We start from the raw sequence: 24,386 nt of genomic DNA on the forward strand, positions 1-24,386 counted from the left end.
CTCCATACGTTGATATTCAGCGTGTTTAACGTTTTGAACACCTCAATACGATCTGTAGATATTAAATACTGTCAGTAATATACATTATGTCATGATGTAAAATTTGATTCAGGAGGAAAAATGCATTTGGCTTTTCTTTTTGACATGGAAAATGTTAACTTTTAAAAAAAATGATTAATCGATAATTGATCGTTAAAATTTCCAAAGATCAATCACAGAAAATACTAAATATAAGAGCGAGAATCTGCAACAGCTAGCTTTTGGTTGCTTATGATGACACCTAGCCTGTGTGTTATCTTCATTATAGCTAGTGTGCTACGTTTCCATGTATGGCACACAGACACAAAATAATGAACTGGATGCTTTACATCTACATAAGTGAGGAGGTACAGTCATGGCACCTAACACAAAAAAGAGGGCTGAAGTCAATTTGGTAACTTTAGGGTTGTAATGCTATAGCTTTTTCCTTTTGGTCCACCAGGTCAGATTTTGTGAACCTAATCTGTCGATCACAAAACTCTGTTCATAGCACCCGAAATACAAGTCTCAGTATCTCTGCTGATCTAACCATCCTGTCTCTCCTTCTCTCTGTCTCTGCAGAGGATTTTCAACTCGTTCGTGTACACCGAGAAGACATCAAACGGAGAGACAGAAGTGCAGCAGGTGAGTAACAAAGGCTTCTCCTTCCCCCTGTGTGTTTATGTGTGCGTCTGTGTCTGTGTCTGTGTCTGAATGCCTATTTGTTCATGCATGTGCCATGGATGATGTTTGTCTGCGGCCTTGTGTAGTACAGAAAAGAAGACACGAACACACACACACACACACACACACACACACACACACACACACACACTCTGTCTCACCATCAGAGGAAAAAGAGGGTTTATTAAAATTCTATGGCTGCTGTCTCGTTGGCTTTGAAGTTGTCAGTCTGTTTTTCCTCTCGTCTGTCTCTCTCCGCTCTCAGTTTGAGTGCAGAGCTGCAGTCAGCCTGAAGAAGGAGGCTTGAAGGAGAGAGTGGTATTATTTTGGAAACACACAGCACAGTGCCTCAAATTTGGAGATTTTTTTAATGACTTAAAGCCCAAAAGTCAACATTTCTGTCTGCAGATTTGTAATCTCAGCTCAGCGACTGACTTCCAACATGATAATAAACGGACCAATAAACTGATAACAGCAAGAACAGACAGGTTGCAGTTTGTTTATCTCCAGTGACTGTCCTTCTGTGTGTGCAGTGCCCTTCAATGTTAAATATAAGGTATAGACCACTTTGCAGGCATTATTTAATCCAGGTATGGCTCAGATTGGCTTTGAAACATTGCTGATTTTTTTTCTTACAGAAACGAAGCTATCTCCTTAAAAACTAGTGCTGACATACCGTTAATCAGGGCGCAAAGTTCACTCCTTTACTTGGTAGCACCGGTAAGCTTAAAAAAGTTAGGAGCACCACTACTTTAGAAATTTGCATGGATTTGGCGGTGAACCCATTGTTATCCGTAAACTGAGAGCCTTCTCTGTCACTAGTGCATCCACATTCACTCCATCACCATCGTCCTCAGCAGCTTCAAGTATTTTTCCGTAACATCAGGCAGCCTACAAAGGAAAGCTCTCAGCGTTCTCTTCATCTCTGATTTGAGCTAGTTAGCTCTCTGCCATGTGATAATGCAGCACAGTGAAAGGGAATGAGTGAAGGCTGAGACCAACAAATTTAAAAGCAGCATTGACAGTTAAGAATGCCAAGCTGTTGTTTGATTGTTTGATCAACACTCACAACACTGCGCCTCTTAGCAGGAATCACTACTCCACCACTGGTCACTGTAGCCGAACGTTTTACAGAGAAATGGACGAAATGAGGTTGCTCCATAACAATTATTTACACTCGCACAGATGCTCCCCAACTCTTATTGCTTTAAGGCTATAGAGAGCTGATGTTGTTGCTCAGTGTTAGCTTGGTCTCTACCTGCAGCAGGTGTGCTGTGTGAACCAGTCTCATCTTCATTGAGGATTTTTATCCCCCGTGTGCGTTAGTGATAAAGACACAACCGGGAGACGTCTGTTTAATATTTGATGTTTGCCGTTTTTGCCACTCACCGTAAAAAGCTCCCGTCTAGAGCTTGATTTAATAAAATAAAATATCGATATTCAGCCCCCTCATTGATACTCGTATCACACAGGTCAGTACGACGATATATTTCCATATCAATATTTTGTCTCACCCCTACTGTCCATGTTGGACGAGGTGCAGGACCGGACTGAGCAGCAATGGTACTGTCACCAAATCTTGTGAACCTATATATATCATTAGAACTGAGCCATAACTCTACTATGTAAAGATACTTCTACCTTCAAAAGTTTTCTGTCTCATGTACCGAGAGCGTTTCAGCTGAAAAGACTTCTCTGCTTTTCAGCGCTCATAGCTCGGTGTTTTCAGAAGACTGCCGGGTGTTTCAGTCTGAAAAACTCTCTGTTGGATCCAAGCCCTGAAGCCTGTCCTCCTCAGAAACCTCAGCCACATTACTTTTAGGTTTTGGAATTGTTGTCAGATGGATTCAGTGTATGCTAATATGCACGAGCCCCAGTGCAACACTACCTTCTTTCAGTTAGTTTCCATGTTGGATGAGTTTGAACCATTTTTATTTCCATGGCCAGCTCGTAGAGTGTCCATACAACGTAGCTGCAGCCTCTCTGAGCAAACGCAGACTAATTCAGATGATAGCGCTGACATAGTTGGCTTGAAAGTCCCCTCAGAGGGCCTGAGTACACAAGCTAGTGAGACTCAATTAGGAGAGGGTCTGCGGAGGAAAAGAGGGCACAGGGCTACAGAGAGGAGCCACCAGCTTCTATAGAAGCTGCTCCTACAGAAAGTCAGAGTTCTGAGAGACACATCTGTCGGACTTTCATGTCGGACTGCCTGTCCCTCTCCGGCTCTGACAGGCAGTGAGTCTGCTCAGGTCTATTCTGTTAGTGTATTCAACTTATTTTACTCCTTGAAATGAGAGTCAGAAAATTACTTGCTAGCATTTACATGCATGTGATGCTTCGTGTTAGCACTGTTATTTTAGCACAAGGCAATTTATTATCAGGCATCTATGTTTAAAAATTAGGAATTGGATTCCAAGTATGAGAATGCAGATTGTGTTGTGCAAAATGCACTAACGGAAGTGGTTTGAAGATTATCAGAGTCCATTTAATGTGACTAGCTTAACTCTGCCACTTCATTTCATGCTAATAGATGCATTAAAGTAAGCTCTGAAGTGGCTAGCTCAGCTATTAGCTCTGAAGTACATACTTTGTATTTGTTGAATTCTGCCTTAAGTACTGCACTTATCAACGTTTACACTCTGGTCCAGTAGTAACCATGGGTCATGTTCATCCAGTCACCTAAAAGAGACTCTAAATCTGCAGCAGGAGAAACGTTCATCTAGCACAGGGGTGTCAAACTCATTTCAGTTCAGGGGCCACATTCAGCCCAATTTGATCTCAAGTGGGCCGGACCTGTAAAATCATAACATAATAATGTATAAATAACAAAACTCTAAATGTTTCCCTTTGTTTGCAAAAAAAAAGTACAAGTACATTCTGAAAATTTTTATATTTCATGAACTATCTTTTTACAAAAACAGTTGTTGTATTTCTCGCCATGATGAGTCTCATATAGGGCCATATATTATATTCTTTAAGCCCTGAAACCTGCTGTAAACACACCAAACACACAGGTTACCCATTCACCTGACACAGAGTGTAATGTTTACTGCAAAAGAACAGATAGATTATACTAGACCTTTATGGACCCCCCAGCCGGTCCAAAAAGTCTATGATTTTCCACCGGATTATGCAAACTGCAAATATTCTTTTTCTTCACTTTGAGAAAAAAAAGTCCCGGAGTGCCATTCAGGTGCCCCCCCTGTAGGACAAATTTGAAATACCAGTTACATTTATTGAAAAATTGCAGTCAATGTCTTCTCTGTAATTTCAAAAGTCATCCTGTGGGCCGGATTGGAACCTCTGGCGGGCCGGTTTTGGCCCGCGGGCCGTATGTTTGACACCCCTGATCTAGCACCACATTCACCTCGACATCCACGGATCAGACAGAGATGTCTGAAACTACTGGATGTAGATGTCTTCAAGCTTGTTAACATTTACTGTAAAATCTGGAATATTAGACATTATTTGTGTTTTGAGGTTTCTCAGAGAGAAGAAAGGTTATTATTGTGTTCATGACAATCTTCATTGTGTTCAGCCAAACCCACAACAACTAGTTTCAGTGCGGCTGAGCAGCTCTTTCATGTGCCTCCTGTTTTTGCCATGTGGAGTTGGCAGTCTTGCTAGCTAACGCTATAGTTGTTGAGTTCAGTCTATGGTTACTTCCATAGCTGTGGGGTATGGATCCTCTGCCTGAGACCAACTCCCCCACATTCAGGCTGCCACTTGTTGTCCTGATCATACTAGCACTCCAAAGGGTTTATTTACTTAACAGTGCCTCTGTTTTTCTGGCCATGGTGATATTCTGCATTTGGGTGATTATCTGTATTGTTTCATAATATCTATAGCAGATAAATTGATTAATTAAACAGTGAGTTTACTCCACTGCTGGTCTGTTTTTAATTAACACTGTCTTAATGTCCCGTCCACAAAAATTTCTGATTGGCTACACATCTCACATCAGTTGGTTAACTGTTAACTCCTGATTACGACGTTGAAATTTTTTGATTAATCATTTTTTAAAGGCATTTAACAAAGTCTTGTGTTGGAGTTTGTAATATTCCAAATTCCATTTTTTGACAGTGAGTTTTCCATTACTACTCTAGATGCATGTCATTTCCAAATATTGGTTATCAATCTCATGAACTCCTAATAATAGGCATTGGTATACATTGATATTGTTAGTAGTACTGAAAATGGTATCGGTATCGGCCCTGAAAAACTAATATCGGTGGACCCCTAATTATGACCTAATGAGGGAGAAAAGCTATTAATGTGGCAACATCTCCAGCATGCTTTGCATAGGGTAGAGGTAGCCTGCTATACACAACAAATGGGGGTGATTTCTCAATAGCATCAGTTTGCGTGCAGGGAGTGATGTTGGCGATCATGAAGAAACATGCATGACCGAGGTAGCATCTAGGGATGGACATTTCAAGCTAAAATACTATTCAATAATCATTGGCATCTATTTGACGATTATATGAATAATCAGATGCTCTGTAGCCACCGTCTGGCAGGAATACTGTATTACAACCAGGCACCGGTAAAAACTATGAAAAGTTGTACTTTTAAAATGAGAAAATATTCAAAGTAACTCTTTGATTTTTACAAAATGAATGAATATTAGAAAATTCAAAAATCATTGCCCATCCCTAGTAGCATCATCTTCTGAGTTAAATAACGTCACAATAAAATACCTCACTTTGTCTGTACAGTATACAGAACACAGCACACTTTCCAAGGGATTCAAAGTTTCTCATATGTACCAATATTTTCAGTATTTGACTTCAGTGTGTACATATGGTTAAAAGCAAGAGAAGGCTACAAATCCCTCACTAATATACTGAAACCCTTTGTGCTGCAGTTATGTATCACTCACACTCACTAGATTAAGAATTGTAAAACAAATGCAAAACCTGACTGCATGTACAGTGTAACCTTTAAGTTCTAACACATTTTACAGAGACATTCAATACCACACAGAGTTTATTTATATACATGCCAACTAAAGATGCCTGGAGCGACAAAGTGGTTATCAGTTCATTGGGCCCCTGCAGGTTTGAGAGTGAGTTATTAAACTGTCAGCCTCAGCACAGGTAGCTGCAGCTGTGACATTTAAGAAATGGAAGGAAAAAGACAGCAGGAATTGTCTTGTTGATGTCAAAAGATTATTTCAGTTTTTTAATCTCATATGTTGTGTTAAACATGAAATTGGTTTAGTGCATCAAATGTACTGCACTGAGGTTATCTGTTATCTGCTTTAGACGCCAGAGGAGTCATCTGTACATTTCTTATCTTTGGATTTAAATCTTCATGTCAGGTTTTTCTTGAATAAGATTAAATAAATAAAAATATGCGGAGAATCTTTATGATATGAAAAACAAACTGTGTGTAAGCTGTAACATTTCATCTTGAGCTAATTCCCTTCATCTTAATATCATAAAATGTAACGACTAATAAGTCATACCTCACTGGGGGATTTCTCTGATGTGTCTTCAGTCTTTTTGCATCAAAAGACATTTCCTAACTTTATCAAATCATGCTGAATCACTTCATCGCCGTCAGTGGAGCGAACAAAGTCAGCAGTGTGGAACGGAAACAAACCTTTTGACAGTAATTGGGAGCAACATGTCCTTTTCTCACACCAGTGAAAAAGCACTAATTCAATAACAAAAATCAGTTCAACCAGGCAAAAGCAAGTCATGCGCTTACTCTGTGCTGGTCACTTCAAAGTCCCTCCCTTTCTGCAGAGCTCAAATAGTGTCCCTCTAATGCGGATCCCTATATTTACCCCCAGAGTAAGTCCTAGTTTTGCCATTAGAACCACTGCCAGCGGCTGTGGTGAAAGGCTCACAAAAGGCAAACCTCAAAACTCCCAGCACAAGAGTTCATGGTGCACCCATTCCACTCGGTCCAGCTCTGCAGCTCAGCAAACTCCACTGGGTGCTGCAAACCCGAAAATCTAGTTGGATGGGTGGGAGCGTGGAGAGAGAGGGGAGGCCTGTGTTTTGGACAGTGCGGTCAATCTGCAGAGAGAAGGTTTGCTTTGGCTGCAGACTGTAACTGAAGCTTTAACTTGCACGGCTCTGAGTTTCTGCTTTCTCTTGAGTCACTGGGAAACACTCCTTGGCTGAACACTGGCCCGTTTTCCTCTTTTTAAGACCAAGTCCACTCAGCTAATTGCTAACTGCCATGTATGGAAATGCCTGTAGTAAAGGTAGTGCCACGTTTGCGTGTTTGACTTCATACCTGTGTTTGAGTGTGAAGTATAGTGTCATGCTGTGTGTATTTGAGTGTTCTTGCGGTGGAGTCAGGGTAATTGTGGGCAGTGCCTCAGGCCCTTGTTAAACCCCTAATAGAAATAGCGGACGGCTGATGAGGTGTAGAAGCGGTCAGTGGGTCATGCTGTATTTCCCTGTTCCTGGCTTGAAATGCAGCCTCTTCTGCAGGCTCTGGTAATTACGAGATGGGAACAAAGGGGGTCCAGTTACAGAGGAAATAAGCCTCTTTCTGTATTCAGCCAGCCTGAGAAGGAAGCTCACAAAGGCTGTGGAAAGTGTTTGGACCATTGCAACTTCAGTGTTTCTAGTGCACACATTTTTTTGCTGTTTTTGTGCTTGTTTTATGGGGAAAAGGGAACTTGACTTTCGGAATATATTCCTTCTGTCTCTACATCTTCACAATGATGTCAGCATGTTTTTAATGTTACTGTGATAATGACTCGCTGGACGAGTATTTCTCCTTGTGAGCCCCTGTACCCAACCAACCAGGGTAACTGTACAGAGTTTACCACTAAACTGCACAACAGTTGATGCAATGATACCTCACTTTTGACTTCACTCTACATTTCATGAAATTATAATATATTTTAAATTTTAAATTCCCACTTTTTTTTATTCATCAACTGTGTTGACTGACATGATGTCAAGGACTTCAGGCTCTCCCCTAATCTCGTGCTTCTTTTAAAAGTTCTCTTGTTTGTGATCCAATTGAGCAGCTCTGTTGACATCTGCAGTTTGTCTTCATCCTGATTAAAGTAATTCCGATTGAGGATCCCTGTTTTCATGGACCCTAAATAAAGGGATTGGATTAAGAAGTTTGTGTTTGTGTGTTTGTATGTATGTGTGTGTGTGTGTGTGTGTGTGTGCGTGTGCGTGTGCATGTGCATGTATATGTATCAAGCATTTAATCTGAATAAAATCACTTTGAGATGGGCAGAGTTGATCAACTGGTCTAATGCGCCTGGTCCTGTGGTTGACAAACACCACTTTTACTGCGTGATTGAATTGAATTGTATTTAATTAAATTTAATTCTGATTTATTTTATCTATTTTATTTGTATTGAATTTTCTTTTATTTCACTATATTTTCTTTTATTTCTACTTATCTTATCTTATCTTATCTTATCTTATCTTATCTTATCTTATCTAATTTTATTTTATTTTATTTTATTTTATTTTATTTTATTTTATTTTTGGTGTTTGTGCAAAATAAAGAAAAAAGAATCAGCTTGACAACTTTTGATGGATTAAAGTAATATATCTATTCATAAATAAGCATTGAAAATTGAGCTTCTTTTGTAGAACAACATCCATGGTATTTCAACAGTTTAAGATCAAGTCTCCGGTCACTGCAGCCCCTCAAACACACCGATGTCTGCAGCCAGCTGGTGTTTCTTGTGTTCTTGTGTCAGCAGGTTTACACTATTACCACAAACATGTGCTATCAACATGCAGCACCTCACAGTTAACAAAACCCGACTTGTAAGCATGCTTTTATTAGGTGTGATATCAAAGTGGTGTCTATGTGTGTGTGTGCATACTTAAAGCGCTACTTGAGTGTCTGTAATGTGACAGTCATACTTTTAGTTGATTTACTCTACCTTGGTCCTGGGCTTCTATCAAAGATCTTACAAGATGCAGCATTTTTCAAGAAGCAGTGGTGCTCTTTGCTGCTGGCCCCACTCAAACTCCTCGTAGCTTCAGTTTTTAGCACCAAGCTTTGAGATCTTTGAGCTTCTTTAAGTGTTAGTCAGAGGTAAATTCAGGCGTTACCACCACTAATAACAGTCTAATAAATGTGTCTGTTTCCTCCTTGCAGCTCGCCAAGAAGATCCGGGAAAAGTTCAACCGCTACCTGGATGTGGTGAACAGGAACAAACAAGTGGTGGAGGCTTCGTACACGGCTCACCTCACCTCTCCGCTCACCGCCATACAGGACTGCTGCTCCATCCCTGCGTCTATGATGGAGTGAGTAACTTTCTCTTCAACACACACAAAGACAGGAAAATAATCTGTCTTTTTATCTCTCTCATAACTCTCCCTCCTAAATCTCTGCAGGAGACACATTCTCTGTCTGCAAACCCGCCTCTCACTGTTAACACCTGCACTCAGCCCTCTATACATTTCCTTTACGCTTCCTCTACACACACACATCCACACATCTCCCTTGTTTAAACTTGTGTTCATCATTGTCAGATTACATCACACAATTAACAGCCTCGAGCAGAACTGGCACGCTCAGACATTTGGCTTCATTTTTAAACTCAGCCCTCATTTCCGAGCCTTTTGAAGCGGTCCATAGACGTGCCTGTTGTGTCTCTGCTGCAGCACACTTTTATGTAACACATTTTTATGTTGGTTGAAGCCCAGAATGGCAGGGAGATGTAATAATCTTTATTTATAGAGCACTTTTTAAAATCCATGATGCATTGTGATTTAGCATGGTAGTGAAATAACAAAGACAGAACATTAAATCATAAACTAAATAGATAATAAATATGCGATTCATATAAGGTATTATCATGGTTGGAGAGGTTTGCTAAAAGCTGACATGACATCTGTAGGACTGTATGTTCTATTAGTTTGGTTGTAAACGACTGCACTGCTGACTTATGTGATTAAAGTGAAGCATTTGACTGTTTTGATTTGGCTGTACTCGAACAGAGCAGAGCCTACGTAATGTTGATTATGCGTCCTCTAAATTGTTTCAGGACTAGCTGTCTGAAAGGCGGTAATGTGTGATTCTTGGAAATGTTCACCTCTCAAAAGAGGTTCCACAAGGATCGTATTGGGTCCTGTCTTGTTAATTTTTTTGCCTTTTGCATCCTCACTTTTCATTAGTGTATCTTCCACAGCCTTCAAACCAATAGCAATGTTCTGATGTTGATTGTGCTTCTTACAAAGGCCAACTTCTGGGGTTTCTGAGGAAGCTATCAGTGCGTGATGAAGGAGCTCCATCCAAGCCTGCCCTCTCGTGCTTTTCCTTTGTTTACAATCCAACAATCAACACAAGAAACAAGAATGGAGTTGGTGTTGCGGAGATATGTCTAAGAGCAGATTTTTGGCTGCACATGCACGCAGAGATCTGTTTCATGACATTAATGTACATTAAAACATCTTGAGATGACTGCTGATGGGCTCTGGGATTACATTCCGACTTTTTGCTGTCCACATGGACTTTCCTGTATCAGGAGAAAGGAGATACTACTGGGACTACAAATGCAAGCCAGAACACATCTGATACCAAAGTCTAGTCCCACACCTATACATTCTGCCATATTTTGTTTAATTCTGGATTTTACGTCATGAGAAGTGGTCCCAGGAGACTCTATATACATCAGTGAGGATATGAGTAGTGTCCGTTCGCTGACTGATAACAGTACAGGTGTGTTGAAGGTGTGCCTTCTTGACATTTTGATGGATATACTATACACAGTTGGTAGCAGCATGAGCGGCGCTCTCTTCTCACTTTGCAGACTGGACGCAGGCTGGCGACAATGAGTTAAACTTTCTTTCTTTCTTTCTTTTTTTTTAAAGTTAGATTTTTTAGCGTTTTTTGCCTTTTATTGATTGGACAGCTGTAGATAGACAGGAAAAATGGGGAGTAGAGAGTCAGGGAAGACATGCAGCAAATGGTCGCGGCCTGGAATCCAACCGGCAACTTCTCTGACGAGTACTATGACCTCTGTATGTGGGACGCTTAGACCGCTAGGCCATCTGCTCCCCTGTTTAACTTTCGTTTAACCATCCTTTTGCTGCTTTATACAATAATTTAAATAGAAGTCTAGAAGAGGCTCATAGTGTATTAGTATTTAAACATGATAGAACTTAAATTAATTCAAGTACTTTTCTGACAAAACAACAATTGTCTGTTTTTTTTTTAAAAGCTAAATAAATACAACTGCACTGAAACTGTGCTGAGAGAAGCCCAGTGGTTGTGAATTACTTAAGATGAATGTGATGTGAATCATCAGATGCACACATAAAGATGTTACATCTAACAACTAAAGACACAAAAAGGGCAAATTAGTAAATAAACTTCAGAAAATTATTCAGAGTCATAAATGAGTGCCTCAGAATTCACTAAAAAAAATGTCAAAATTTCCTGGGAAAGGATCCCAAGACCCACGGGGTGTATTTCACCTGAGCTGGGAGGCTGTACTTAATCTAACATAATGGAACCAACTATTAATCTGCGTTTACCAAATAGATGGATCTTACGATGGAGATATTGTTGTTACATGACTTGTTGGTCATTTGTGCGTTTGCATTATTGGATGCCACACTGAGCCACAGCAAGAAGTGAAAACAGGTTATGTACATCAAAAAAGTTGCATGAACCTGTGTGTGAGACTAAATATGTCAATTTTGAACTCTTTGCTGGTAGAGTTTAAATTTGCCCCAGTCTACAGTGCAGACTGAGCTTTTCAGCCAATCACAGACTCCAGCAGGAGAAAACAGAGTTCAAAGCTGAAGCTCAGACGAAGGAGAGAGAGGCAGCAGCTTTCAGTCCTAATCTACAGAGCTGCAGCTGTTTCTCCCCCTCATCCCTCTCTCTCTGTTTCTCTCTCTCTGTTTCTCTCTCTCTGTTTCTCTCTCTCTGTTTCTCTCTCTCTCTCTCTCTCTCTCTCTCTCTCTCTCTCTCTCTCTATATCTCACCCTTTATGTCTGTCTCCCTTGTCTTTATCAGCCGATGTTACAAGTTATTGCTCTCTGAAGTTTTCGCTCTGCAGACTTCACAAGCAGCAAGGTCACCTGCTGTTTTCCCCCTAGCCAGGCAGAGGAGGCGGCCTGGCTCAGGGCCACAAGCCACCTGTAGCTGGATCATGTGTATGACATGCTGGACATACATTCAACAGTTGTTCACATGCCTACATGTTGTATTTATGTCCCAGCATGTGCTGTCCAAAGCCAGGTCTGAAACCTGGGATTTCCAACTCTCAGAGACAGTTTGAGGCAGATTTCTACAGAGGAAAAGATTATATAAGACCCGGGGAAGAAGGATGGAATGATGCAGGGGGAATCACATGGGCGGCGGCGGTGGTACTGATGGGGGAGGGTGGAAATACCAAACTGAAGCTGAATCTGACAGATCCCTGAACTTCAAAGGATCTTCCTCGGGGGAGGATAAAGGCGCGGAGCTCACTCGCTTTCATTTTTGGGTTTATGCAGGGTCCTGAGATACTTTAAGGAGCAGAATGTAGAATAATTTGGCTCTCACTTCCTCCGCTCTCTGTGTCGGGAAGCTGAGTGATGCAAGAAGCATCCAGCATAGCATAGGATAGGTTAGTTTTCCTGATATATGTTCAAAAGGTTTTTAGCAGCTTTAATCCATACAGATGTTTATATAACTTTCAGTATATCTCGGCCAATCATTTTTTAAGTTCTGATAAGTAATATATTCTCTGTTTTAGCTTACAACAAATCATCAAATATATGCTAAAGAAAGGACCAAAAATCAGAGTCACCAATACCGACTTACTAGAGGCCAGAAACCTTCAAAAGGGTCACCTTGGTGGCTTTACAGGGTTCCCCTGGAAAACCTGGAAAACAGTTGACCAGTTTCTAGTACTGGAAAACACCTGGAAAATGGGAGAAAAAGTCAAATGTCCTGGAAAATCACATATTGTCCTGGAAAATTATTCCAACATGGCTGCGTGCGACCTGACCCGATTAACACAACACATCCCCATTCATTGAAAGTTGAGTGCACACTGTGCTGGAAAAGACAGCAACACTGCACAACTTTTTTCACATCTTTTCTCCTTCACTTCATAATCATGCATTCACAGAAAACGGGGGTATATTGTTCATGTTTTATGGTACATTAACCTTGTAGAGTGCTCTTTTGATTCAAAGAGTCTTATATTTAAGTTATAGTGTGACCAGTGGAGTCGGGCAGAGAGCTTGGGGGTCTGTGCCTCACAACTTTCTCTGCAGGCTGAGAGCTCAATTACCGTACTCTAGCTCAGTTGTTCTCAAAGTGGGGTCCTGGGACCCCTGGGGGTCCGCGAACCATAGCGTGGGGGTCCGTGAAATAATTTGAATACATTTCTAATAAATTATAAAATTGTGCTGTGTCATTACAAAACAGCATATACACCATTGTTATGATACCATTTGGTGGATCGAAGGGATATGTGAGTCTTACTACTGTTAATTTTCTGAAAGCTTTTAAGATCAATTACTTGAAAAATATAAATGCGGTCATGTTGAGTCCACAAGGAATGAAATGACCCTCGGTTTTAAAGTATACATGTGGTGTTTACTTGATTCAAATTGAAGTGTTATCTGTTTATCACCATGGTACAGGTCTGAAGTATTTACATTGATACGTTTTACAATACAAATAGTTCCAAGGGAAACGAATGTGCTTTAGTAATGGGAAGTTCAGCTCTTTTCAGAGAGCCGGCTCTTTTAACTCGGCTCCCAAAGAAGAGCCGGCTCTTATGACTCCCATACGGCTCTTAATTTAGGATCTTTTGTAGCCGTAAATTTTACTTTAACTTTGCAAAAAACTAATGGTTTGTGTTGAAAACCCTTTTACGCACTGTGTTTTTATGAGAAGCCTTATAATTGACCAATTTTGTGCATTTATTCTGTTACAAAACCAAGGGTTGTGATATAGGTTAAAGTTAGGGTAAGGATTAGGTTAGGGTTAGGGTTAGGGTTAGGGTTATGATTAGGGTTAAGGTTATGATAAGGGTCAGGGTCAGGATTAGGATTAGAGTTAGGATTAGGGTTAGGGTTTCGATTAGGGTTAAGGTTAGGATTAGGGTTAGGGTTATGATTATGGTTAGGGTTATGATTAGGGTTAGGGTTAGGATTAGGGTTATGATTAGGGTTAGGGTTAGGATTAGGGTTAGGGTTAGGATTAGGGTTAGGGTTAGGGTTAGGATTAGGGTTAGGATTAGGGTTAGGGTTATGATAAGGGTTAGGGTTAGGATTAGGGTTAGGGTTAGGATTAGGGTTAGGATTAGGGTTAGGGTTATGATTAGGGTTAGGGTTAGGATTAGGGTTAGGGTTAGGATTAGGGTTAGGGTTAGGGTTAGGATTAGGGTTAGGATTAGGGTTAGGGTTAGGATTAGGGTTAGGGTTAGGATTAGGGTTAGGGTTAGGGTTAGGATTAGGGTTAGGATTAGAGTTAGGGTTATGATTAGGGTTAGGGTTAGGATTAGGGTTAGGGTTAGGGTTAGGGTTAGGATTAGGGTTAGGGTTAGAACCAGAACTAAACCTAAGCAAACAGAACCAGAACCAAACTTAAGCAATCCCAACCAGAACCGAACCAGAACCGAACCAGAACCGAACCAGAAACGAACCAGAAACGAACCAGAACCATACCAGAACCGAACCAAAACCGAACCAAAACCGAACTGTACCAGATCCAGAACCTGAACCAAACAACCAGAACCGAACCAGAACCATACCAGAACCAAACCAAAGCCGAACCAAAACCGAACTGTACCAGAACCGTACCAGAACCGGAACCAAGCAAAGAGAACCGGAACCGAACTTAAGCAAACCGAACCAGAACCGAACCAGAACCGAACCAAACCGAACCAAACCGAACCAAACCAAACCAGAACCGAACCGTACCAGAACAGAACCAGAACCGGAACCAAGCAAACAGAACCGAACCAAACCCAAACAAACCCAGAACCAAACTAGACCCGGACCACAACCGCCCAGAACTGAACCAGAACCGAAGCAGAACCGAACCGTACCAGAACCGAACCGTACCAGAACCGAACCAGAGCCGAACTCAAGCAAACAGAACCAGAACCAGGACTAAACTCAAGCAAACAGAACCAGAACCAAATTTAAGCAAACAGAACCAGAACCAAACTGAAGCAAACAGAACCAGAACCAGAACCAAACTGGAGCAAACAGAACCAGAACCAATCTCAAGCAAACAGAACCAGAACCAAACTGGAGCAAACAGAACCAGAACCAAACTAAAGCAAACATTATTAATGTCCTCAGGTTGGCATTGAGAAAAATCAGATGCCTCCGTTTGGATGGGCTGATCCGACTTCTCATCTCAGTGAGTATTTGCCCGGTCTTCAAGAAGACTCTCTCTGAAGGAACAGATGTAGCCACGATACACAGCCTCCCCTCCATCACCTGTATCCTATATCCTCACATGTGATTGGCCGCATGGCCGCCATGCTGACCAATCAAAACAAAGTTCTGCTGTGAGCAGAGCTGGGGCTGAGCACTGCCATAGACTACATGTCTTTCAATGTAGACTTCCACTGAGAGGAACATATTAGACTGTTTAGGAACTAAATTAGGAACTAAATTTAGACGGTCATACCAGCTTGATTATCTATAAAAATGTCCTGGAAATGTCCTGGAAAATGATCTCTGGTAAAGAGTGGGAATCCTGCTTTAGGTTAAGGTTACAACCATGCTGTGTGTGTAAAGATGATTTATTGGCTAATTTAAAATCAAGTCAAGAAGAAATGTTGGAAATTAGTCTTTTAGATAAATGTGGATTCCCCAAAAATAAATAGATAAAAAAGAACACAACGCCAATCTTTCTGGTGGACATCAAGGGAGTGAATTTGGTTGCATGGTATTCCAAATGTTTTCATTTAGACACTTCAACATCACCTTTCTTATTAGAGTCATGAAATGAAGATTAAGTTATTGCATTCAAAAGAAGGGAAAGGAATAGACGGACAAAATTACATGTCGTTGTTTAAAGAGGATCCATGCCAGACTCGGGACAAGACTCTGTTCTCTTTGGTGCACCTCAGAGTGCCCTTCAGTAGTCTCCAGCATCAGCTGCTTGGGGGGGTCTCAGACAGGTCAGCCAGTTTAGAGAAGGATCAGGTGGTTCACAGGGTGTCCATGTCTGTTAGCCATCAAGCTAGCAGGCTATCATTTCTCAGGGAGGCCACCGAGGGCAGTGCTTAGCGCCTGCTGGTATGCTTTAATCACTGCTGGGTCTCAGCGGCAGGCTGGACCTGAAAATAGCAAATGTATGTCACTTGTAGCATTAGTGTGTGTTTGCATGTGTGTCTGTGTGTTAATATTTTAACGTGAAATCTCCAAGTGCTCATTTCCAACTGTCCCACAGCACTGCAGAAGTGAGAAGTGTGCTTGGTAGCTGCCCAGATGGTACTTAACAGATGCTTTTCCTCAGTAGTTTGAGAGGAGATGAGCTGTAAATAGACTGTGCAAAGAAAAGGGTATTATTCGTGATCCTGAAGAGGTCTTAGTTGGGTTAGATAAATCGAGTATCGGCAAAATGGAAGAAGAGAAAAGTAGAGGGAAGATAAAAGATGTCCTGTTACAGAAGTCCTCTGGGTTTTATGGCTGTTGATCCAGCTGTTAGGGGTAAGGATGTTCCAAGAATTGAAAGGAAATTAAAGTTTGGACGAGCTGACTAATCTAAAGGTAAGACTTAACTCAGAAAATAGTCCAAATTTTGCACAATTTATAGACAGGGGATCAGAGTCTGCAGGTCAACGATGTCCACAGGTTTGCAGAGTGTGGCAGAGCTAGCATCACAAGGCTTCAGTCTTCCCTGTAGGTTAATGCTCAATCGCCTGCTCTGGTTACACATTGCTGCAGTCAAGTTAACCAGACACAGTCTAAAACTTCATCTCCATTCTTTAGATCAAAATATGCCAAACACTCCACAATACGAGATGCCATCTTTCACCTGTGCCTGTTTACAACCGGAATGTTGTCATCATCAACCACAGCTAGAGGCCCGGCTAGTGGGGGGCGGCTGCGCTACAGCTCAGACACAGCATAAGCCGGGCATAAGGACAATATAATATGAATAACTTGTTTAACAGACTATAGTAACTCTGGTGTTAACTAGCAAGATTGACTCCGTTTACTCATGTTGTCGACGAGTCTGGAGCAGTTCGAAGGCATACTTTGTTTCCTTTTGCGTTTTCTTTGTAAAAGTGACCCGTCGTCAGGACTTTCAAAAACTTTGAGCAAAATATTTGCAACTTACAAGTTTGGGAAGGGTTTTCATTTATTGTGAAGATGGGAGACAATAGTTTGAATCATATTTTTGTCTAGTTCAGATAAAATGATTTGTATCTTTTATAGCCAAACATCTTATCTTTATTTTTGAGATATCCATCATGTCAAAGGAGCTTTAACATCTGGTACAAGAACAGATTTCTGATAGTTGTATATTATGTCTTTACTGTAGGCTTCTTCACTTAAAGATTTACACTTGTGAGTTGGCAAACCTACATGCAGCTTCCCCATGCTGTGACCAAGCCAACAGTGTTTTAGTCATAAGTCTTGGTGCTGAACAGACCACAAATCCCTAAGTCCACCAGTGACCACTTGATAACCAGCATGCCGTAACATCATCTGAGCGACGATGTTCCAAATGTCAAATAGCTTCAGTAATAATTAAACAGAGATTAAAGTCAGCATAGTGTTAATACAGAGCTCCTGTTTCTGAAGAAGCATTCTCACTATCTGAGCTATGGGCAGATTTACAGTCCGCATCAAGAGTATACATATCACCAGTGAGCAGCTACTGAGAGTTAGAGCCACAGGTCAAGATGATCTTGGTTGCTAGTTCAGCACGATGATGATACCTCTATTTGCACATGAGAGAGAGATGGCACAATATCAGAGGAGTGGGGAGGGGGTTTGTTTAAATGACCTGAGCAGGTGTAAATCTTTGGCTGCTTTCTGAACTCTGGAGCGTCCTCGAATGATTTCAATTCCTCCCTCTTTTTTTTCTTTGTTGGTCTCTGGTGAACTTTTCTACTCCTTATTCCCCTCTTCCATTTATTCACTCCTCCTTCTAGTCTCTGCTCTGCCTTCTTGAGACACTCCAATCCCCTTCAGCCTCCTCCTAATCCTTCTTTTTACTTCTTCCTTCCTCTCTTCTTACTTGAAATATTGAAGGGCGAATTCAGCAGTGAGGAGGTCTTAAGGTCTGCACTTGCATACCTGATCAAACTTACTATCCAATCATAAACAAAGATTCCAATCCGCTCAATATTATGAAATATTCATGTTGATTGATTTCTTGCAAATCCCTTAACCTTACAGTGTATTTTTCTGAATGATAAAAATAATCATTTCACAACGTTACAGAAGTGAATGAAGCGTTAGTTCAGTAGACCTGGAACTTGTAGTCTCCAATAATCCTATAATTTAATAATCGACCCAATCTGTTGTTTAGGTCCTTGGGTTTGGCTTGTGGCAGAATAATCCAAGAGATTTTAAAATGAGTTAATTTTCAGAACATCCAGAAGTTCAGAGCACCAGAACAATTTTTGTATTTTACGTCCCAATGGAGTGAATAAGACTCAGATTTGTTTTACACACAGTAAATTCATGAAGCTTTGGGCTTAAAGCAGAGCCCCATTACCCAGTCTGTAATCTATGTTAAATAATAACATCACTACAGGCCTACCCTGTCTAGTATATAGCTTTAGACAGCACAGTGGTTTGAGGGCCTAAATGTGTGAGAGTACAGAAATTTGTGGCAGGCATGATGTACCCAAGCAGTAAAATAACAGAATAAAACCATTGCAGAAGTGTAATGAACTGCAGTTCCTTGAGTATCCACTTGAGGCAGGCTGCAAAAGCTGAGGAATCTCCATTAGGTCCCATTTTAAAGTAGAGATAAACATGTTTATGGCCTCATTCCTTTTTCTATTTTGATTATATTAAAGCTAGGGTTGGTAGTCATGGAAAACTAGCATGAATTTGCACATGCACGAGCGCCGCTGATTCGCAACCATATGATTGTGACTGATTCAAAACCGGTCCTCAGCATAATGTTTGTGTTTTGCACTACGTCAACTCATTTCTCACTCAGTGGTAAGAAAACACCAAAACATTATCATAGTGAAAGTTAAAAACACAAACAAACATGAAATGTACGCACAGGAGGCGGGCAGAATGGCAGGACGGGATTTAATTGGTTTCATAAATTGGATCCTGATGGCAGGGATTGGTTGGTGTTTTCTCAGGTTTACTCCGGCTGTAGATAGAGGCTTTTTTTTTGCTCTTTTTTAAGAACACATTATGTATTTATTGCCATCGGGACATAAAGATCATTTTAATCAGTATAACAAAAAGTGTATCTAAATCTGACTACCAACCCCAGCTTTACAATTAAGAGTTATTAACATATTTGCATAATTAGGGATGGGGTTGTGTTGACTGACAGGCGGTTGCATTGTAGCCATATGCTAGGACGCCAAAGGCTTGCATCAGCTGTACCTCTTAGCCTTTGATCAAATTAATAGGCTGAGTCAGCATTTCCAATATGGCGACCGCCATCATTGGGCTCCATAATGCCTCTTCAGAAACCAATGGGTGGCATCACTGTGGCTATGTTCATGTTTTTTACAGTTTATGGATATTATGGATATAGACAATAATGCTTTGATAGTGTACAGTGGTATGTTTTGGTTCTGCTCAATTCTCATTTAGTTGCTTTGAAGTCCTTGTTGATGGCAGCATTCATTTCAGATTTCAGGAGTTTTAAAGGTTTTAACAACATTTGTCCAATCTCATTTACAGACATTGGGAATGCAAAAAAGAATTTGCTCCAAGCCGTTCCTTTAAAAAGCTTTGTATAACCAACATCCACTCTCTATTCAGCCATCACAATCAGATCTGTTTGGATAAAGCTTCCTGTGAGCCCACTCCATTCTTTAACTAGCTTGTATCCTGCTGTAGAGCTGCTTTTCACTGAGAGACTGAAAAAACATTAGAAAGGGTATTACACTTGACGTCTAAGATTGCACAACAGCGAGTCTCTTCAAGGTAATTGTACTCACTGGGCTGTTTGAATGTGAAATGATTGCATCTGCTGTGGATATACATGGTTCCTGAAGCGTAGCCAGATTAATAGAATGGGTTTTCATAAACAGTGGCTGGCTTGTAACTGCTGAACATGGCAGGTGCTGCCTTATTAGGAAGTTTCACTCCATGGCATAACACATAAGCCTTTTCATATTAACTCCACTGTCTTACTGAAGACTTGCAATCCAAAAACTGGTTGAATGTTTGTTTGTTCTCTCTCATGGTTCCTTTGAATGAATGCATGTTTTACATTATTTTTTTCCTTCGTTCTGGGTCAGAAGCAAAGAAAACATCAAGGTTTCAATAAAAATTTGGAACAACAAAACAAAACATAGTTTATTAACTCATTTTCAAGGACACTCACAAGCTCATTATTGGTGTTTTGTATCTCTTGAATTGTTTTCAGAATCGTTTCTAATCACTGCACAGCAAAAGATCCCTTTTGGGAGGAATGGAAATTAACCCCCATTCCTACAATACATTATTTATATGCATATTCAGAGGAGAAATTATTTAAAGCAACATTTAGCTCATGGGTATGAGTTTGGATTCACACAATTATTTTTCATATTCTGTGACTCATCCCAAGTGTGTGTTGCTGTTCCTGCTGGACTCTGGTGAGTCCAGCTTTTCTGCAAAATAAAAAACACATTTTTAGCCCTCATTAAGACGTCTGATCAGAATCGAGCCCCTCTCTCCGTCTCCCTCGTCCTCGTGTTTTTGATGTGAAATTCAAAGCGGCTGCAAATGTATTTTTTATCTGGCACACATTTCTGCCCACCCCTTCCATGCAGAGCGGGCTGAGGGAGAATAGTAATGACTTCGGCCTTATGGGACTCTAAATGAGTGAAGTTCAAACGCAGCCTGCACATCACAGCACCTGTCAATCAAACCAGGCTGGTGCCAGGTCCGCATGCAGAGGAAGCCAAAGAGTGTGTAGCATGTGTGTGTTGATGTGTTCACATGTGTGACTGTATGTTGCTAAGCCAGTAGAGGAGAGGGAGGGGGTCTAGTTTGCGGGATGGAAGGATCAAAGCAGACAGGCTTGGTGCACTGCAGAAATAGGTTGCTCCCCTGCATACCTGCCATTTTTGTCAGCTCTTAACTTTACAGATACAGACTCTGGAAACCACGGAAGACATCTTACAACAACACTGCTCGTGATGTTGGTTAATAGTAAAACAAGTAACTGAAAAGTGATATGTGTGAAGATATTTGTAGTAAAGCTATGCCTCACAGAAGTGCTCATTGCAACACGTGTCTCGTTTTTTGCCACCTCTTTAACACATTAGGCTTTGGGTATGCTCAAGGACAACATTGCACTACTAATACTTCTACTATTGCCCTCCTCCATCACCGCTCTTTCACAGGAGTAGTTACAGGACAAATGAGCACATCTGTTGGGAATTATGCCTTAAATAAAATGTTTTAAGGCTCCATCACTTATCAAGTTCTTGTAAAACCCCTTTCACAAATACACTCAGAGACGGTTCCAGACAGTTTTAAGACGTTCAGGTCCAGATTCAGTGCAGGAGGAGGACTTGTAAGCTCTGTATTCAGTAATGGTAACTGTCTTTAGGTTGATATAAAAAAAAAATGCATGTAGACTCTGCTCCACATGAACAGCATCATCGGCTCAACTGGTCTTCACACAGACTTTTTATTTTGGGACTGTCAGGGAAAAGTCAGTTTTAAGTCTGGATTAGCAAAGGTGGACATCCACATTTGTGTTAAAGGGGCTCATACATGTGACTGCTATCACATCCACAGTGCTTAATCTAACATGTTAGTAATATGCGGCTGTAAACAGATTCATGTAAAAGGAGGTTTGTTGCTTTAGCATCTTATTGCAACAAAGAAGAGCAGCCCTGGATCAGCCCCATATGGTATTACTTTAGAGGCTGGTATCATCTTAATTTAACTGTGAACAGCAATTATTTTAGAAGTCTTCAGTTCCTGCTTTCACCTCTTCAATGACCATAGTCCAGATTTGGGCAGTGGGAGTGCCTCTCAACCCTATTCAGTACGTTCTTGCATATATTTGGAAGAATATGAGACATCTACTTGCCTTCCACAGTGCTCTTACCTTTTCACTGAATCCACTTTGCACCATTCAGTTGGGTAGAACGTAGACGGGAAGAGGCCATAAATGGATACCATGGAGTTTTTCGAAATATTCCATTGCTTTAATTGCATTAGCACTCAAAGATATGAACCCTTGACCAAAATAAGGGGTAATATAAAGAATTGCTTTTATCAAGTATCGTGTGTCAAGGTTTTCCATTTGTGTCCTCATCTGGTAGAATTTTATTATACAAATTAAGACAAAAAATTCCCCCGGCTATTTCCCTCATCTTTTATGTACAGCCTTGTTATGTTGCTCAACATTTGCATTGTAACTAGCCAGGGATCAATCAGAGAGAATGTTAATATTCCATTCGGTGTGCACTCACATTTTCCAGAGGTTCTAACATCTAAAATGGAAAAGCTATAATCAACATCAAACTCAGATTTTAGAGGACATTTGGTAACATCTGCATATTGGGGGCCATCTTTGATTCCCACAGGTTGATAGTTCCCTCAGGCAAAAGGTGAACTTCTCAGGGTCTTGTTCATTAGTGGATGATCAGATTGTAGGACTTTCTCCTGGGCTCAGCATTAGAAACAGAGTGAGGAGCCCAGTCATCTGGAAAGAGTACCGGGCAGAGTTGCTGCTTTTTGGCATTCGTTGGAGCCAGTTCTGGTGGTTAAGCATCTGGTCAGGATGCCTCTGGGGCACCTTCCGTTGGAGGTTTTCCAGACAAATCCAACTTGTAGATGATACTGGATTAGGTTCTTCATCTGGTTCCAGGAGTGTCTTGTTATTTGTAATCCCACAAAAATTGTTGCAATGGAAGAGGACGAAGTTGCTTGGCCAGCAGTGACCAAACTCCTCATAAGCAGAAGGAAATGGATGGACAGATAGATGGACTGATTAATGGGAAAAAGGGATAGGTAAATGAACAAAGGTATGGATGGATGTATAGGTTGTTAAATTACCTGATGGATGCATGAATAAAAAAGGCATCGATGGATGGTAAGGGACATTAACCAACAGATATTTAGATAGGATGGATAAATTACCTAAAAGGCTTGCGGATGGATGGATGGATGGATGGATGGATAGATGGATAGATAGATAGATGGGTAAATTGATGGAGTGATGGTTGGGTAAATTAATGGATGGATGGATAGGTGAATAAATGGATGGCTGGATGGATAGGTAAATCGATTGATGGATTGATTGGATGGATGGATGGATGGATGGATGGATGGATGGATGGATGGATGGATGGATGGATGGATGGATGGATGGATGGATGGATGGATGGGAACATGCATTGATGGATGGATGGATGGATGGGTGGATGGATGGGTACAGGAATTAATGGATGGGTACATGCATTAATGGATGGATGGATGCATGGCATGCATTGATGGATGATGGATGATGGATGGATGGATGGATGGATGGGAACATGCATTGATGGATGGATGGATGGGTTGATGGATGGGTACAGGAATTAATGGATGGGTACATGCATTAATGGATGGATGGATGCATGGCATGCATTGATGGATGATGGATGGATGGATGGATGGACAGGTACATGCGTTAATGGATGCATGGACAGGTACATGGATTGGTTGATGGATTGGGAAATAGACTGATTGATGAATGGATGGGTAAATGAACTGATGAATGGATGGATGAGAATCAAAGTTACTTCGCTGTGGCAGATTTAGCTGGTACAGTCTCATTAAGCTGTATTCTGGGAAGAGGGCATTACCTTTGTCAGAGAGGGCGGCAGATTTCAGCAGCTTTCCATGGAAAATATGATTCACCAGCAATTAAATGAAGCCCAAAGTGAAGTCTGGGCAACAGATGATATGGCCAGTAACACAATCAGGCATAAATGAAAGCAGCAGATTCTGTGTGGTAAAACAGATGTTTCATGCAATTAGATTAAATGTATTGTTTCACATATATTTTGTGTCTCTTAGTCAAAGCTTCTTTAATGTAAACATGACTAATACCATGAAGTCAGAAGAATTTCCTAAACCATTGGGTTTCATTTTATTGGAAATAAAGCTGTGGAGCAATAAATCTGAGTGCTGAGAGAAAAGTCTAAACTGCTCCACCAACAAATGAGCCGGGCACACTCTATAAATTCTTAAAATGTGCTGTGTTTGTCTGTGTTTAGGTTTGATGGAAACTTCAATACCAATGTCTCCAAGACCATCTGCTGTGACAGACTCTCCCCTACCGTCAACAGCCGAGCTTTCAACCCCGGACGGGACCTTAACTCAGGTATGTCAGACACAAAATCGCAAACACACACTTGCCCACAGAACAGGAATCAGATAAAGGGATAAGAGTTTGGTAGTAAATTAATTGAAGTAGTTTGAAAGATTGAATACCTAAGAGAGAAGCTTAAAGCATTTGAATTTGGAATTTTTACTTAAGATCACCAACCAAATGCTGCATAATTTAACAGCTATTGCTATGGCAACCAGTTTTAATTAAGAAGTTGTATGGCTCTT

At 40.9% G+C, this 24,386-nt stretch overlaps 1 protein-coding gene across 1 annotated transcript in view; it reads left to right on the forward strand.

Moving 5' to 3' along the window:
• The window catches only part of cachd1 (cache domain containing 1), a 102,988-nt gene that overhangs the window by 35,249 nt on the left and 43,353 nt on the right, over positions 1-24,386 (forward strand). The window contains exons 2-4 of the mRNA XM_034709455.1: positions 601-663; positions 8,806-8,954; positions 24,047-24,153. Coding sequence (XP_034565346.1) covers positions 601-663; positions 8,806-8,954; positions 24,047-24,153 — 319 coding nt within the window. The remainder of the gene's footprint in view (positions 1-600; positions 664-8,805; positions 8,955-24,046; positions 24,154-24,386) is intronic.

The sequence above is a fragment of the Notolabrus celidotus genome, chromosome 2 (genome assembly GCF_009762535.1).
Source record: "Notolabrus celidotus isolate fNotCel1 chromosome 2, fNotCel1.pri, whole genome shotgun sequence".
Classification (NCBI taxonomy): Eukaryota; Metazoa; Chordata; class Actinopteri; order Labriformes; family Labridae; genus Notolabrus; species Notolabrus celidotus.